The sequence below is a fragment of the Telopea speciosissima genome, chromosome 6 (genome assembly GCF_018873765.1).
Source record: "Telopea speciosissima isolate NSW1024214 ecotype Mountain lineage chromosome 6, Tspe_v1, whole genome shotgun sequence".
In the NCBI taxonomy this organism is placed as follows: Eukaryota; Viridiplantae; Streptophyta; class Magnoliopsida; order Proteales; family Proteaceae; genus Telopea; species Telopea speciosissima.
In genome coordinates this window covers 24,613,043-24,632,437 of record NC_057921.1, presented here as the reverse complement: position 1 = coordinate 24,632,437, position 19,395 = coordinate 24,613,043, and the positions used below count along the sequence as shown (strand labels likewise).

Genomic DNA, 19,395 nt, shown 5'->3' with positions numbered 1-19,395 from the left:
TGATCAACTGAACAAGCCGTTGTTCACAAACGAAACCTTGTAATGGGCACCATTTATGAGGTGTGTCACTTAAAATCAGAATCATAAATGGTAGCCATTATTAAATCAGAATCTTTAGCGACTATGGTCCACACAAGAACAGATTTGTTTAGTAACTGGATTCGAATTCTACAAGTACTAGTGGTACTAACAAAAAAAGTTTCACAAAAAAAAAAAAAAAAGGAGAGGGAGGGGGGCGCAATGCTCACATGAGTGGGACCCCATCGTGACTTCCTCTCCAATTTTGAGCAAATTAACTTTCGGTGCTTCCCGTGAATTACGTCAACATGTTGATCTTTTCGGGTAACCAAATTCAAAGTGCAACAGAGTTCAGACCCCACTCCTTTACAACTTTGTAAGAAAATGACATTTTACATTGCCTTGAAATGATAAAACTACCCTTCATGAAATCACACCAATGACCACCAACTACCCTCCAAGTAAAGACTGTAAAAGAGTGTCAAACACTAACCCCCACAATCCCTGGTGCTAGTTCACATTGAAATCCTCATGATCACTAAGTATAACCTTGCTTGTATCTACGAAACAGATCTTCAGTCTTAGCATTTCTGAAGGCACAACAACCCATCAAGTAAACACATATCAGAGCAATCAGAGTGATGACTAAGATGACATCTACTCTCCTCCATTCCTTCTTAAGATTAGCTAGTAAACCTGCTTTGCATGAGTCACAGGCATAACAAAGTTGGGTTTGATCATTACTCCACTGCAAGCAATCCATGTCGGCCGCGGTATATATCGGACTAATCCAGTATGTCGGATTCACAAACGTGTACCCGCATTGGGTCGGTGGCTTGCAGCATCCGGACTATACGAACAAAGAGAGATCAAAAAAGGGTTTAATTAGATCAAAGTGTGCCACATATATATATATATATATATATATTGGTGTATAAGAAAGAATCTAAGTATGTTCCTTAGGATTGAAGAATAGTGGTAAAAAGGGTGTCCACCACATGGTGAAGAATCTAAGTATGTCACTTTATATTAGAGTTGTGATTAGTGATCATTTACATAGGAAACCCTAATCCAATATAGTGGTTATTCTAGGAATAATTCAAGATAAATCTAAGGCTTCCTTAGTGTTGAAGTAAACTATCTAGGTTCTCTAAAAAATAACTAGTAAGGGTTACCTATAAAAAAATAAAAAATAAATAAAAGAAAAGAAAACTAGTAAGAGTTTGGTTAATTTTTTGCCCTAGTGAATTAATTTTCTTCTTATTATTCCTTCTGAGAGTTACCCACTTTGTTCTAATAATAATAATTAAAGTAGCAATTGTAAGAAAACAGAAACTAGGCAAAATACCTGTAAGGGGGTAAGGCGTGCATTGAAGAAATCCTGTGCAAAATGGTAACTCTGATTCAATTCTGAACACATGCTGGTGGAGCCAAGACAATTTCGAATCTGATCCCACTTGAAAGAACTCTGCACTCTTCGTCGTAGCCAACCGGAGTAGTCATCAAGATGATACTCCAGATAGGCTCTACTAGGAGCAATGTGAGCTGAACCCTTAATAGTGACCATATAAATGAATACTACTAGACATGCTAGCAGTATTATAAGGATAAGCATTGCAATAAGGTAGAAGATGAGGAGCCAAGGAATGCGCCAAAAAGCTCCAATGAAACCTGTTAGTGCTACAACCAAGATCACTATACCCAAAATGATGACAGGCCATTGAAGTATCTTAACACAAGCATTGTCAGGTTCATTCATGAGCCAGATTCCTGCACCTATGATTGGAATGGAAAGGAGAACACCAACAAAGTTGATGGCTCCGATGACATTGTTGCTCATAGCCATCTTGACAAGGTGGATTCAATGGAGTTTCACAGGGTTTCTTCTGTTTGAGAGGTAAAGGAATTGAAGGAAGTACTGAAATCAGGAAAGAATACCTTCAGAGTGCTACTTTGCTATCCAACCCATCTCAACTTTTTCTCCTTTCCTTGGGGCTTGGGTCCATAAAAAGAGAAACTAAAGCAATAAGGCTTCATATTTTTATAAAGTTTTGGTGTTGATCTGTTGTCTCATCTCTTTGTGACCCCTCCTTTTTCAAAGGAAAATTGTCTCCATGATTCTAATGATATGCCTTGTGGCAAGGAACCTTTTTTTACCGATTTGTCAATCTCACTGAGAAGATGCTATTACCTGTCTTCCATGCTTCATTCATGTGTTCACATTGGGAGTCCAATGTTTTCTTGGATCAGGCTAGCCCACTTCTGGGATGACGTTGGCCCACTTCATGTACTATATCTAAAGCTTGGGTATCTATGCGGATTCTTATTTTTTTGATCCTATACTATTGCTCAAAACGGGTCATGTGGGTGTGAGGACAATTAGGGCTGAATCGTGGGATAGTCACGTCATTATCCATCTCATGCATTTTAAATGAGATGAGTCAAAACATAGAGAGTCGCTATCTAGATTAGAGTCTATGATCCACCCAAAAGAAACTTGGCTCCAAGACTTATCCAATGGGGATGGTCTAACCGTTGATTTGAAAACGGGTCTAGGTTACAGTCTAGGGAAGGTGTTAAGCACCTTAGTCTGTCTATTGAAAATCGATCTTTATATTACTTGGTTAAATTATATAACATATGCATAATTACCTTATAATAAAATACGTTAATAAAGAAAATTAAGGTTTAGGGAAAACATACTTAGAGATTTGACTGCAAAATAAAGATTAATATATTGAATTTAAAACATAATAAACTATGGACAAAGACACGTACAAAAACAATGAAAACCCTAGATCTATCATGAAAAGAAAATATGAAAAAAAAAGTATGAAAATTAACATGAAAGCCTAAAACTACATACACACAGGTGAGAAAAATATCTACCACTAAATTGAGCGCATTGAGCACATTGGCCTAAGGACTACATCTTCTACCATATTTATGACTAAGCAATCCAACACACATGATGAGAATCATGAACTAAACATGTCACGCCCCTATCCCGATGTAATATATATTGCCACATAGGGGTATGACTGGGACAATTACACATTATCCCAACACCTACCAAGATCGCAGATACAGTGTCCCGAGCCACAGTCCACCCTGTCATCACATTATGACGACAGAAAGGACTGTACCGAAAGGGATAAATCGTTCCAATCACAGAGTTAGCGGAAGCAAAATTAAAGTCAAATATGTGAAATTATAGAGCATCGGTTCTCTAATAATAACACATAGCACAATAGCAGTGTTCGTAACCATTCAATCTCTCCTAATAATTAAACATACAGTTCATACATGGTTGTGGGATGAAGACAGAATTTAAATAAATAAGTAATAATTGCCCCAAGGGCACTACTCTTGGGTGTACATCTACATCCAAGCCACGGCCATCAACTCCATTTGATTCGCATCCAACGGTGTTCGTTAAGAGGCTATCTGCATATAAACTAAAAAGTGGTTGTACAACGGGATTAGCTACACTAGCTAGTGAGGGAGCAAAGCAGAATGCGCACACATCACACAATCAATATCAAACAGAATGATGCATGCTAATGTTAGATTCAATTTTTCACCTAATACACAATTCTATCGGTCAAATATATACTACTGTGATAACTCGGGAAACACTGAGGGTCACTTATCCCATCGCCCCAGTGAGACCTCAATTATCACGAAGGGACCGGCGTCGGTAGAAGCCATCATGACCACCCAGTGGCAAACCCCAATAGCCATCACTACCCCTGCCCTGGCCTCTCCCACCTCCACAGACCACAGGTGCTCAGACTATCCAACACATAAACCCCTGTTGGCAAGGGTCGTAGCATAAGGGAACAAGCATCCTAGCCACAGATATACTGTCATACCCCGATCCCAGACAAGGGATATAATATAATATAAGGGGTGACTAGGACGACGCGTGTCATCCCATTAAGCTACCAAGATCACTGACACAGTGTCCCAATGCCCAGTCATAACCAATATTAAAGCCATATAATATCAGAGTACGGAAAGGGAATATTACATTCCAAAAGATCAATAGTTTTGCTGAAGCGTATAAAATCAAATAGTTACAAGACGTTCAAAGGCTAAATGATAAATACTGTAATTAATACATTTTCCAAAACCATCTAATAATTATTAACAAAGGTATAGCAGTAAATGTATATACATGGGCTTTAAGCCCTAAAATAATCAGAAAAGGGACCAAGTCCCAAGTATCCTCACGTCGTAGGCGTAATCGTCACAAGGACACCCGTCACCATGTTCCTCAAACACAGCTTTCAGCTCCTCCGTACCTGCACCATAATCTAAAAAGTGTGTACACGAGAGGGTTAGCTCCACTGAGCCAGTGAGGGGATGGGGATGCACAAACACACAATTCACATAGTCCAATGATGCATACACATGTTAATTCCATTTTTTCACCTATCACACAACTAAGTCAGAGGTATATGCTACTGTGATAACTCGAAAAACACCGTGGGTCACTTAACTTATCGCCACAATGAACCTCAATTGTCACCAGGGAGCTTACGTCGGACAATGCCACCAAAACATCCCAGTGGCAAGCCTCGATAACCATTACTACTATGACTGGCCTCTCCCACCTCCACAGAATCCGGAGTTCTGGTTACCCAACACCTAAACCCCTGTTGGTAAGGGTCGTAGCATAAGGGTGCAAAGTCCTAGCCGCAGATATACTACATGCAAGTCCTATCGTCCCGAGAGGTAATCCGGGCGCATCAACTTTTTAACAGGTTTAACACACGGGTACCAGCACGGCACGGCGCATACAGTTCAATATGACATTCAATCAAAGGTATTATATATGTATTCCGGGGTTTCGGCATCGGTATTCACCGACACTACAACCCAATAAAGAATGGAAAGCAACCACAACATCATCATATCAATCATTTAATAAAATATGCAAAATGCACAATCATGCTTAATAAAATATACTAATAGCATGGTACATATGAAATTAATAATAATAGCAAGCTCAAACAAACCAAACCCACTCACAATATAAGTTATGTCCCGAAGTTACAAGTTGTCGCCGCGATTAAGTTATATGCCACAAGATGGGAGTTTTAAACCTAGACAAAGAGTAAAAATAGGGTTAAATAAGTAAAGGGACGGATCCCCAAAAGGTCTCTCTTAATTATTTTAAGTATAAGATTTCAGAGACAGGGTGGTTTTATGGGTGGTCTCATGCCCAATTCTTGAAACCACAGGTAAATCTTGGAAAACCAGGGGCTCAGAACAGTCTCAGTCAAGTGCGGTTGCACAAGTGGTTTATCTCAGGAAGTGAAACCGTACATAAAACCTAGCTTTCCAGGGGTATTCTCAGGGAGATAATTTCAGGGTGGTTTCTTGCAGGTCTTAAGCCACATGTAAAACCTCACACCTGCAAGTCCAAAATCCAAGGGACCTCCTTCCAAGGGTTCCATTTCCAAGTAGTTTAAAAGCATAGGAACACCAAGGAAGCTCCTTCCTATGCCCATTAGGGTTCTAAGGCCTCATTAGCTCCATTCAATCCGAGGGATTCAAGAGAAAACCCAAGAAGAACCTAATCCAAGGCACAATAGGGTAGAAACCCTAGATTTCTCAGATGGAAAGAGATTTCTTAGGCTTAGAGCTTGTAATGGAGTTATTTTGCTTAGGCTTAGAGCTTGTAATGGAGTGAAATAACTCCACCATAGCCTAGGCTTAGAGGCTCCATCGATTCCTTGGGTTCCAAGAGAACCCTAGGTCAAGTCTCTCCCATTTCCCTAAACCTTAAAACCCAAAATAGAGGAAGAGGTGTAGGATTTAATGGCTTACCTACCCCAAAAATAGGAGAGCTCCACGTTTATGGCTCTAAGAAGTGGGGTCTCAACCTCCAACCAAGCTTCTCCACCTTCCTCCTCCTTTTCTCCTTCCTCTTTCACTCCTCTTTCTCTCCTCCACGATTTAGGTTAGATGGGAGAAGTAAAGAGAATGAATGCTCTCTCCCCCTTTAGTCTTATTTATAGAAAATGGGCATTGGGACCTTTAAGTTAAATGGGTCAAGAGCTAAATGGGTCGACCCATGATTTTATTTGGGAATTAGGAATGGAATAATCCATCCTTGGGTCAAATAGAGTTAAATGAGCCCTTAAGTTAAATGGATCATATAAGTTAAATGGCCACTTGAGTCCAATGGGCCTCTTAAACTAAATGGGCCTGCCCACTGGTTATAATTAGGAAAGAGCCTAATTAAAAGATGGGTTCACATGATATGGCTTAAGCTCTTTACATGTTTTCCGAGGTAAATGGGACCCACCAATAAAATATTTTCTACCCAACTAAAATAGCCTGGGCGGTTCAAACCTTGGCCCGCACTTCGAGGGCATCGAGGGAAAGGTTAAATAAATAAAATTAAGGGCTAGAACTTACTTCTTAGCCGTCAAGGTTTGTCCCCCATGACTCCGATAGTTTTCTCTACAGGCAAACCCATACTGTGGTCAATAATTTTGTAGTTGGGTTTGACCACCAGTGAGAACAGCTCACCAGCATACATTGCAGCGGTAACTACACGTCACGGAAAGAAAATAATAATTAATTATACTCCCGGGGTGCGGGTATAACATCCTCCCCACCTTACAAGAAATTTCATCTCCGAAATTTGAGGCAGCTAGGGTCTCAAGTGATAAGGGCTATTGGATAACAACATCCCAAGTCACTCACATCTTGAACTAAGTCAAAGGTCGGGTCAAGATGAGGCAGTGCCTACATGGCACAGCAAGTCAGGTTTCACAGTTCTTTTCCTTTATAGGGTCACATTACCATAAGAAATGTGGTTCACAATAGCCCAAGGAAAACAGGGTTCCAACTACTAAGTTATGTCTCAAGGAACAGAGGTTGCCTAGATCTTCCAGATCAGGTGATACCACTCTGTCCTTCATTGCTCTGGTCATTCTTGGGTTACAAGATTTAACCTGTCCATGTCCCATCATAGGGTTTATATTCTGAATGCGTTCACATCTGGTTGTCTCATTACCTAACCCAACTTTAGAATGATTTGGAATATTGATGGAATCTCCTATTGTTCACTCCCAGTACGGAGGGAACGCATTTGGTGACCCATTACTCCATTCATATCTATTGTTGGAGAAGGTCTTGTTACATTCTTCAGTTTCAGCTTTATCAACCTTTAAACCTATTATACAGTCATTCCACAGGGGAAGTCCACATCAGTCCTCTTTCAAGAACCAACAACCTTTACTAGCTTTTGTCCAAGTCAAATCTTTAAGCAGGTCTCAATAATTTAACCTATCTGGTCATTAAATTCATTATCCATTACCCTAAGGTTTGGTCAACCAAGGTCAGGGCTCCAACTAGTTACACAGCAAGGTCGAGGTAAGGTCATACTTGTAGTACCATAAATTACATAGGTTGCCGGCCTTTAGGGCAACATCAGATGCAAACACGGTTGTAGGCAGGGCCTTGCATCCGCCCTTGCATTTGATCATGGTATGACACAAATTTTGAAGGTGTTCTTTAATCCAATTTGTCCCACTTGGATCTTTAAGTCCCAAGGACAAGGGAATGGTGTCCTAGGGTCCACTAGGGCCTGGTTATATCATTAAATTCATTGGGCTTAGAGAACTTAAGGGATTGAACTCTCAAAGGTCATGTTCTAGGATTTTGAGTAATGAAACCCAAACTCCTAGTCACACAAGTCCAAGGTTCTATGGGATATCTATATATCTTTATATATTTTATTTTCACACCAATACATACGCATAAATTCAATAATTACATTCACATCCCTATAGACATACCTGTCATCTAGATCAATCCACAAGAACAAGAAGTTCTTAGGTACTATTCACTAAGTCCTTTTTTTTTTTTTTTTGGAAAGTCAAATCACGATGTAGGACTTTCTCTATGAGTCTAAACAAGGTTTGGATAAACCAAATAAAGTTCAAATAGAGTCGTCACTAGCTTGAGGTGTTATGAATGACTTCCAAATACACGCGACCTTCATGGCTCACTCAAAGATACCAACCCAAACCAGCCTATTACTTTCCTTTTCTAGTACCTACCCACAGGTTTAGATTCTACGCACCCCATTAAGGGTCTCTACCTGTATAGGTTTAGGCTTTCCTATCCATAAGGTTCGGGTCTTTAAATTCACAGGGTCTAAGGTCTTCATCCTCAAAGGTAACTCTTCTCCTTTTATGTAAGAGAGGAGTCACAGCGGTTACCAATGCCTGCTAGTTCTTATTAGCTGGCCCAGTCGGGTACAAGTCCTAACCTCTTTCAATTTTAAGGTATTAACTAGACTTAAGTGGTCCACATAAATGGGTCACACAACAAGAGTGTCTGATCTAGGGTATAGGCACATAATTATTTCATATAAGTGTGGTCAAAGGTCTCCAAAACAAGCTCAAAATCTTAAAAGAAATCGGGTGGACTCATGAGCGATGTCAGTACTCTGGGTCCGTTCGTGGCTCCTCCGCGAAAATAGGGAGAGCAGACTAACGAGCAGATGTGGAATGCGAATCCGTTCATTCATCCGATCTCAAAAGTCTCAATGGCCGAGAGGGTTTAAGTCAAACGGATCTACGGATGGACGCATGAGTATGGATCCGTTCGTTCGTCTGTTCGCAGAATTTAACAAAACGGAGCCGTGAGTTTTAAAACTCACTTTTGACTCCAAAGAAAGGGACATAACCGCAGGGAGGAAGAGCTCTATAGGGACTTCCGTTCAAGCTCCCCTTGGGTGGTTTTCATGTAATCTCAAGCCTCAAAGTTCAACTCTCACTTGTTCAAGATATGGCTTTCTTCCCATTTCTACTTTCTCTTTTCTTGGATTTGGGATGAATCATCTCAAGTCGTGATCAAGTCTTGATTTTGCTTGTAGTCCCATAGCCATGTACACCAAATCCATGCCAAACCGATTGGGACTAGGGTTTTTTTGGATGTAAATCAAGCCCTATTTGATCGATGGCCCTAAGTTGTTGGATCCTTGTTTGATTATTGCATCTTTTATAAATTTTCAAGTCTTTACAAGCATTTTAGAGATTATTGCTAGGTTTATCATGCCTAGTTGAATTTTACTTGGATTATGTCCAGGTTTTGATTGTGGTAAAATCCTTAATTCACAATTTTTTGGAAAAACTCTTCAAGTTCAAATTTAATTCTTTTGCATGTCATAAAATCTCATAGAAAATTATCACATTGTCTTATCTTCAAGCATATTCTCTTGCATACATGATTGTTGATAAAATCCTTGGAATCTTTCCTCTTTTCCTCAAATAGATAATTCTTGTTCCTTGTTGGGGTATTTTCAGCTAATAACTTGCTCGTTTGATATTGGTCGGGATGTAAAGTAACCAAAAGCACATGTTGTTCACATTGATCTCATTATTCACATCCATACACTAGGGATCTCATATGGATTTTACATGTGCATTGACCTTACTCATTTCTCTTCACTCCAAACATCTTCCTATGGTTATCATGTCTCATTTCCTTTATATGCTCTTGCCACAATACAGTTCCCATATCTTGTAAACATTTCACTTCTATAATTTTATTTGCCAAGCATAAAGCTTAAATTATCGGGGTAAGATAGGTCACAAGGGGCGAGGGAAACAACAAACGAAGGAAATAAAAGCCTAACATAGGTTGGTTCATCAAGACAGGGCAAGAAAACCCTTTCTGGCTTGGGCAGTTTTATGCCTGGTTTTACTCAAATATGAAACCGCAGGTAAATCCGCCTGAGACTGAAACCAGAATAAACAGCCTCGGTTAATCATAGATTTATAGGTGGTTTTTACCTAAGCTGAAACCGTGGGTAAAATCATCGGGCCTTTTTCTTTAAATTTAAAGTCCGCGATTTAAAGGGTCATTTTCTCTCTTTCAAAACACAACTCTAAAGCTCTGGAGAAACCCCAACTGCGACCATACTTGCTCTCTCCTCACTTCTTAATGGATTTTGGTGCTCTAAATCACTCCTCAACAACACCCAATTGCATTCAGGTAAGATCTCCCTCTCTCCCATCGATTTCTCTGTCTCCCATCGATTTCTCTCTCTTGAAGAAGCCCCAAAATGCGATTTCAGGTTTTGGAACTTGGGGTTTTTGCTTTCTTTTTTGCTTAGTAGGTTATTTGTACTCTAATCTTAATCATTTTCTCACCATAAGCAACCTATACAAGGGCTTGAACACAATCTTGGCATCTAACTCAAGGATTTGGGTTGGATTTTGGAAAAAACCCAAACCCTAATCGAATTTCCTCTTCCTTCTTGCCACATTTGAATCGGTTTTGCTATGTAGGCTTAGTCTACACTATTTTGAGTTGTCACAAACCAACTTTACTTGTTTCTCATGATTCAAACTCCCAACCACAAAATCTAGAAAATTTCTTTGAAATTATAGCATGTTTCATGATCAAATGAGTCAATATTTTGCTTAAAGTCACTGTTTTGCATAAAGCATTACTTTCTAGGCATAATATGGCCATCAACCTCTATCATGTATGATTGCATTCACATAGTGGCCATGCATTTCCTTTTTCCCCAACTTCTTAGATCAAAATTTGATAAAATCAAAATTTTCTAGCCTAAGAATCCTGCTGTAATTTAATTTACTTTGAAAGAAAAAATCAAGGGTTAGGTTTTGAACTTCACAATCTTACATTGATCATCTACTTAGGCCTTAGCATTCAAGGTATTAATTTGCTATCTACTTGGCTCTTGGCTGCAGGTTAAAACAATCAATGGCCCCAAGAACACGACGTGCACGCGTTGAACAAGTTGCACCAACTGTCCTAGATCCACTATAGTTTCAAAAGATAGAGGACCAAGAGCTTTACCAAGACTACTTCCGCTTCAAAAATATAGTGGAAGGGCGGGATGTAGTGTTGGATGATCTCAAAGCTTACAGGGTGGAACAGAGATTCGAGGCCTTGGGGTGGAATAACCTTCTCAACCTTCCTGAACCATACTACCCAAAACTCATCCGACATGTTTATAAAAATTTGGACACTGAGAACCCGGGCATACAGAATTATCGAGTTGTTTCATATGTCAAGGGGGTCCCTATAGCCTTCACAGTAGCACAGTTAGCGGGGATTCTTAATGTGTCTATTGGGGAAGCGAAAACCTATTGCTCACCGAAAAAGAACCCATATATCTTCATCAAGCGGGAGGTATTGACATTCTGACGGCCATCAGGCGGCTAAACCTGCGAGTGGTGGATGGCTTCGATGAGGTCACGAAGCAACTCTTCGACCAAACTCGGTGCCTAGAGGGTATTGAGAGAGGGGTAGATGACATCAACACCTTTCTTGGTCGCGGTGGTGGCGGTGGTGCAACGTCTAGCCCAGCTTTCTCTCAACAAATTGAAGTTATCCCGGATCAGTTCTTCTAGTTCTTGTCTTAGGATGAACAACTGAGAACTTTTATAAATTGTAGACTTGTATATTTAATCTGAGATTAACAGAATCAAATGTTTTGAGTTGGAACAAATGGGATCTTGCATTCTGAGTTGGGAAAGGCACAGTTATGCCCAAACAGAGAATCTGGAACAATTATGGTGTTTAGATTGGTATCTTTTAATTGAGCAGGATGGAGTCATATGTTTCTGTTGGAATGGATGAAATCATAAATGTGGAAATGAGAAGGATATGGTTGCCTTCCAGGAAGATTTGGAACAACTGGATATTTATAATTAATCTTATATGTATCTCTATGTATTTGCTTAATTCTCTCTTGTTTAAATCATTGTTGATATTTGTGCTCGGTTATGATTGATTCATTATTGTTTATGAATTATAACACATAATCGTCCATCTATGACCTACTCCAGACTTAACCAAGCAATTACATAGTTATATCTTAACAACCTATGGTTCAAGTCCTAAGTTTCATGTTGCCTATTATCTTCTAAGTTCTTGTTTTACCACAATCAGTCTTCTCCTATGTCTGCATACAATCATTTATGTTCTTGAAGATTTTTAGTTTAGAACCTAATTGTGAAGAGTAAATCAAGAGTCCGCAAGACTGTGGTTGGTGCAGAGCATCATTGCTTTGATACCACTCTGTCACACCCCATCCCAGACAAGAGATATAATATAATATAAGGAGTAACTAGGACGACACGTGTCATCTCATTTAGCTACCAGGATCACTGACACAGTGTCCCAACGCACAATCATAACCAATATTAAAGCCATATACTATCAGAGTACGGAAAGGGAATGTTACATTCCAAAAGATCAATAGTTTTGCTGAAGCGTATAAAATCAAATAGTTACAAGATGTTCAAAGGCTAAATGATAAATACTGTAAATAATACATTTTCCAAGACCATCTAATAACTATCAATAAGGGTATAGCAGTAAATGTTTATACATTAAATTTAAGCCCTAAAATAATCAAAAAAGGGACAAAGTCCCAAGTATCCTCACGCTGTAGGCGCAATCGTCACAAGGACACCCATCGCCATGTTCCTCAAACACAGCTTTCGGCTCCTCCGTACCTGCACCATGATCTAAAAAGTGTGTACACGAGGGGGTTAGCTCCACTGAGCCAGTGAGGGGATGGGGATGCACAAACACATAATTCACATAGTCCAATGATGTATGCACATGTTAATTCTATTTTTTCACCTATCACACAACTAAGTCAGAGGTATATGCAACTGTGACAACTCGGGAAACACCGTGGGTCATTTCACTTATCCCACAATGAACCTCAATTGTCACTAGGGAGCCTACGCCGGACAATGCCACCAAAACATCCCAGTGGCAAGCCCCAATAACCATTACTACCATGACTGGCCTCTCCCACCTCCACAGAATCCAGAGTTCTGGTTACCCAACACCTAAACCCCTGTTGGTAAGGGTCGTAGCATAGAGGTGCAAAGTCCTAGCCGCAGATATACTATATGCAAGTCCTATCGTCCTGCGAGGTAATCCGAGCGCATCAACTTTTCATCTGGTTTAGCACCCGGGTACCAGCACGGCACGACACATACAGTTCAATATGACATTCAATCAAATATATTATATATGTATTTCGGGGTTCCGACACCAGCATTCACTGACACCGTAACCCAATAAAAAATGAAAAGCAACCACAACATCATCATATCAATCATTTAATAAAATATACAAAATGCACAATCATGCTTAATAAAATATACTAATAGCATGGTACATATGAAATTAATAATAATAGCAAGCCAAACAAACCAAACTCACTCACAATATAAGTTATGTCCCGAAGTTACAAGTTGTCACCGCGATTAAGTAATATGCCACAAGATGGGACTTATAAACCTAGACAAAGAGTAAGAATAGGGTTAAATAAGTAAAGGGACGGATCCCCAAAAGGTCTCTCTTAATTCTTTTAAGTATAAGATTTCAGAGACAGGGTGATTTTATGGGTGGTCTCATGCCCAATTCCTGAAACCACAAGTAAATCCTGAAAAACCAGGGGCTCAGAACAGTCTCAGTCAAGTGCGGTTGCACAAGTGGTTTGTCTCAGGAAGTGAAACCGCACATAAATCCTAGCTTTCTAGGGGCCTTCTCAGGGAGGTAATTTCAGGGTGGTTTCTTGCAGGTCTTAAGCCACATGTAAAACCTCACACCTGCAGGTCCAAAATCCAAGGGACCTCCTTCCAAGGGTTCCATTTCCAAGTAGTTTAAAAGCATAGGAATACCAAGGAAGCTCCTTCCTATGCCCATTAGGGTTCTAAGGCCTCATTAGCTCCATTCAATCCGAGGGATTCAAGAGAAAACCCAAGAAGAACCTAATCCAAGGCACAATAGGGTAGAAACCCTAGATTTCTCAAATGGAAAGAGATTGCTTATGCTTAGAGCTTGTAATGGAGTGAAATAGCTCCACCATAGCCTAGGCTTAGAGGTTCCATCGATTCCTTGGGTTTTAAGAGAACCCCAGGCCAAGTCTCTCCCATTTCCCCAAACCTTAAAACCTAAAATAGAGGAAGAGGTGTAGGATTTAATGGCTTACCTACCCCAAGAATAGGAGAGCTCCATGTTTATGGCTCTAAGAAGTGGGGTCTCAACCTCCAACCAAGCTTCTCCACCTTCCTCCTCCTTTTCTCCTTCCTCTTTCACTCCTCTTTCTCTCCTCCACGATTTAGGATAGATGGGAGAAGTAAAGAGAATGAATGCTCTCTCCCCCTTTAGTCTTATTTATAGAAAATGGGCCTTGGATCCTTTAAGTTAAATGGGTCAAGAGATAAATGGGTCGACCCATGGTTTTATTTGAAAATTAGGAATGGAATAACCCATCCTTGGGTCAAATAGAGTTAAATGGGCCCTTAAGTTAAATGGGCCATATAAATTAAATGGCCACTTGAGTCCAATGGGCCTCTTAAACTAAATGGGTCTGCCCACTGGTTATAATTAGCAAAGAGCCTAATTAAAAGATGGGTTCACATGATATGGCTTAAGCGCTTCACATGTTTTCCGAGGTAAGTGGGACCCACCAATAAAATATTTTCTGCCCAACTAAAATAGCCCTGGCAGTTCAAACCTTGGCCCGCACTTCGTGGGCATCGAGGGAAATGGTAAATAAATAAAATTAAAGGCTAGAGCTTACTTCTTAGCCATCATGGTTTGTCCCCCATGACCCCGATAGTTTCCTCTACTGGCAAACCCGTATTGTGGTCAATAATTTTGTAGCTGGGTTTGACCACCAGTGAAAACAGCTCACCAGCATACATGGTAGCGGTAACTACACGTCACGGAAAGAAAATAATAATTAATTATACTCCCGGGGTACGGATATAACATATACTATATGCAAGTCCTATCATCCCGAGAGGTATTTTGGGTGCATCAACGTCCCATTCCATCTAGTACCCAGGTACCAGCACGGCACGGCACATACAGATCAGGATGACATACAGCTGTTTTCATAATTTAAATAAATTGGGGTTCTAGTACCGGCACATCCTGCACCGTAACTCGATACAATGGTGAGCATACTATCACATTCTCAACAGTTCATAATTAAATAATAATGCAACGCACATAATGCTTATAAATATATCATAGCTTGCTTAATGTTAACAATTATATAATATTCAAACCCAACAAAGTCACTCAGAACCCACTCACCAGGCATAGGTGTCACCGGGCGTGATTGGCATGACTCTCCCCGGGCATCAGGTGGCATCCGGCACGGTTCACATGAATCTCACCGGTGCACCAACCTAACATATAAAAGAAAGCATTAAAACAAGTACAGAAGGGTCCCATGCTAGGCCCCAATGGTTAAAACCAAGTTTCAACCAAGACAGCACAAGCGGACTCACAGGCGGTCTCAGCAAAGGTGAGTCCATCCCTGACTCCGTTCAGGCCAAAAGGTCAAGTCAGAGCGAGCGGACCCACAAGCGGATCTTCTTAGTTGAATCTGATCGTTGATCCGTTCGACACCTGGGACAACCATAAAAGGGAGCGGATCCATGGGCGGATGTGCTTCTTGGGTCCGCCCCTGCATCCGTTCGATTTCCTGAGACAGACCCTAGAGCAATAGGTTTCGGGTAGAGGCAAACAGAGTAAATCTGTGCCTTCATCAGCTCAGGCTAACACACAGGGTTTATACTGGGTGGACTGACGGGCGGTACCAAGATAAATGGATCCAATCGTTCGTCTGCCGGTAGTCTCTTCCGAGATTTCAAGGAGTTTCAGCTCCAACTTGGAGCTTGGAGCTCCTTAGCATCTCAGGGACAGGGGAGAGGTGTCTAAGCATTCCTAGGGTCATAAAATAAAAGGGGGAAAATAGAGAGAACCAGGTTCAGGGAGCTTACCTTGGTGAGATCCTCCAACGGAGGAGTGGAGTCCAAGGCTAGGTGAGCCTTCATGCTCTCCTCCCTTCCTTTCCATCTCTTCTCCTTCACCTTCTTCTTCCTTCTTGGTCCGGTCAGCAAGAGAAGGAGATGTGGGACAGCCAGCCATTTTGGCATAGCTCCCATCTTCTTCCCTTCCCCTCTCATTCCTCTTCCACTCCTACTTCTTCCCTCTTTCTTCCTCCTCCTTCTTCTTCTCTTGTCTCTTCTACTCCACGGTTTTGGGGAGGGGGAGAGATAAGGGAATAAAAGAGGTCCTTTTAGTTTTAAGGGGGTAGAAGGGACCTTAGGGTGTGTTTGGTTAGGGGTCTTAGAATGTAGTTTGGTCCTTAGGCTTTAAATGGGTTTTGGACTAGGCATTAGGCCATGTTTGGTCCAAGTCATGGCCCTTAGGTCCATCTAGGTAGTTAGGGTCTGTTTGGGTTGGGTCCAACCTCACTTAGACCTATTAGCCCTTAGGTCTTGTTTGGTTTAGGCTAGGGTGTATAAAACCCATTAATTACCTAAGTTAGGCCTTGTGGGCCCCACTTCATGGTCCAATTAACTATTCCATGGCAAGGGTAGGGGTTCATATGGTCCAAGGGTTCAATTAAGGTGTTTGGGATGCGGGTATGTGGGTCCCACAGGAAAATAACCCAAAAAGACTGATGACAGCACAGGCGGATCCTCGAGCGGATTCAGTAAGAGTGAGTCCGTTCGTAACTCCGGTGCTACTGTCATGGCCCAAATTTCAAGGAAAGTGGCGGGGCTTGGGCCCATACTTTCAGGTTTCCGAGGGGGTTCTTTCTATGCTATTACCAGTTCAAAGTCATCAGTGTTGACAATGGCCATAAGGCATTACCCTTTGGGTAAGGTCTGGATTGCCCCTGGGTATAAGGGGATATTTGAGGTGTGAGTGTAACAAAACAAATCATCCATGGAAAGGCTAATTATAACACATTAACATGAATCAAATATTCTACCAAAAAAAAACATGAATCACATAGAAGGATATTCACCACCGAATCATCATGATAGAAGGAAAGAAAATAACAAATCCTAGACTAAACATGTGTGGTGAAGAACAACATATGAACCTATTCTGTAGATACAAAAGGATGGCATACATGGTTAGGGGATCAATATAACCTAAACATACTAAAATTGATAAAACATGTGTGTATGACCACTACTTAGAGAGGCAGTAAGCAAACCAAGCAAAAAAAAGTGAAGAATATTATACAAATAATGGAACAAAAAGGTTTAGGTCCTTACCTTATTGGAGATTCACAAAATTAATGTTTGGAGGCTACTCTTGACTCAGTAGAGAAGCTTTAAATCCGATTCCAACTACCCATCATTTAGGGCTTCACTAACTTGCTCTATTCAACTCGCTCTAGCCAAGGAAAACTCCATATACTAAGAGATCTTGTCAAAAGGATTCCCCTCAACATGAGAGGATTTCTATTTATAGATTTTACAATTTCTACTACTCCCTTAATAGGTTATAGGGTTCACAACCCATCCCAACCATCCATATGGGTTGGTTGCTCATCTATGGTATTAATAAGTGCCAACACTCAGAACTAATAAGATTTGAACAAGTAACCAAGTTTATCACGTGCTAGAGTCACCTTGGGGGGCAAGGAATGAATCCAAATGGGTTTATGGGCTCTAAGAACCGATTAGGATGCATGAAAGTGATAAAGTCCGAAGAAAAGGAGAGTCCATGTTTATTTGGAAAAATCCTAGAAATCAACATCGATGAGTCTCATGTCAACATCGATTGCACACTTCAATATGTCGAAAAGAATCTTCATTATGTCAATGGAACTTCCTGGCAAATCGATATATTCAAAGTACTATTCAACACATTCCTTGAAGCCAATCGAGAGATCAATCTATCGACCGACATCAGATGTTGACTAGATGCCTTTTTGTCAATTCTTTTCAGTATGCTATTGGTGATACTTTGGCTGGTTTACCTCTGAACTGGGCCAATTCCAAGTATGACTGGGCTAGGTCAAGCCTATCCAGTATATGTCTAAAACCTTGTAATGCCTATAACTTAAGCTAAACATGTCTAAATCAAATGATTCAAAAGGCTTTTTTCAGATATTTCGCTTATTTTCCTTTGGTATGAGAATTGGGAGTTGTACTAGCCAGTAGGGACTGCCTCCATTGGAAATCCTAGTAATCAAAATAAAATATTTTGCCAAGTAAGGGGTAAACATATGTAATTTTGTACCAAACTTGGATATGACGAAATAATCCATCAATTGGACATGTCGGCAACTCTTTGGATTAAGCCAACATTTTTCATCAGATTTTCCCTTAGCGGTATTTTAGGTTATTTTCATGGATGGTTTACGAATGTGTTAGGGACTATGGGAAACCCTCCAAATCTACAAGTATAATACCACCATGCCTCGAGAGATACTCATCATCAAAGCAACCTCTAGGGTGACAAGATAAGGTGTCTACAATATGCCCCTCTTTGATTGAGATTGTGCAACAGCTGAAAATTAAAAAAAGTGATATGTCCAACTTCTTAAATCATCAGGGTGACCAAAACCTAGCCCACACCTTGCTCAAGGGTATTAGAACACAACAAATGGTGAAACAAACACAATCAATGACATCAAAAGCACGAAAAACAACCGAGTGGTGAAACAACACAATGAAAATATCGGTCAAACAAGATACAGATAAACGGTTGGCTAAAATTAGACAAAGTTATAATTTAGCGCACAAGTCTTAATGGTGACTTACAAACCAGTCAGCAAAAAGGAGAGGGTAGAGCCTTACATTCCTGTAAGCTTCCTCATCCAAGGTTTCCTCAGGGATCATACCTGTGGGCTTCATCATCATACTACCTCAGGGCTCGTACCTGTGGGCTTCATCATACTACCTCAGGGCTGTAATTATAGATTTCATCATCAAACTACCTGGGGGATTATACCTTTGGGCTTCATCTTACTACCCATGGCTCGTACCTATAGGCTTTGTTATCATATATGACTCCATGGGGAGGTTAAACTAATTATAGCTTCATTAATAGTTCTTGGCCTCCAGACATAGAGGGTTAAATTCCTCACTGACTGGCTGACCATTATATAATTGGACTCTACCACTCTGGATTATCCTTGATAAGGTTAGGACTTGTAAAGTAACAAAATTCTTTTGACATAACTGATCCCATTGCAAGTCTCTCAATAAGCTGGTAGGATTATGGCTAACCATTGATCTAGGGAAAGATCATTTTGTTCACTACCACCACTAGGGAACTCTGAACATCGGTGTTGACTTCTTTTGTCACCAATCCATTTGCATGCTTCCTAGCAAGCTAGTAGGATTATAGTCTACCAGCGGAGCTGGGGAAGATCATTTTGTCTTAGCATAAATAATATTGTAGTTCACTATCATTTCGGGGAGGACTTATCTACTGTGAGAGTCATACATCACCTTTCCACGAAGATTTCACTTGTGCAAACTAGAATTGTCAAAGAACACCTCGAATAATCGGTCC

General features: G+C 40.5%; 1 protein-coding gene across 1 annotated transcript; it reads right to left on the bottom strand.

Annotated features, from left to right (window-relative positions):
• Window positions 1-552: 552 nt before the first annotated feature.
• LOC122663743 (protein TORNADO 2) lies at window positions 553-1,935 on the bottom strand. Its single transcript, XM_043859383.1, has 2 exons — window positions 1,367-1,935; window positions 553-868 (listed from the first exon to the last, which is right to left on the bottom strand). Exons 1-2 carry the CDS (start codon window positions 1,862-1,864, stop codon window positions 557-559), a joined length of 810 nt encoding a protein of 269 aa, XP_043715318.1. The 5' UTR covers window positions 1,865-1,935; the 3' UTR covers window positions 553-556.
• Between the last annotated feature and the right edge of the window lie 17,460 nt (window positions 1,936-19,395).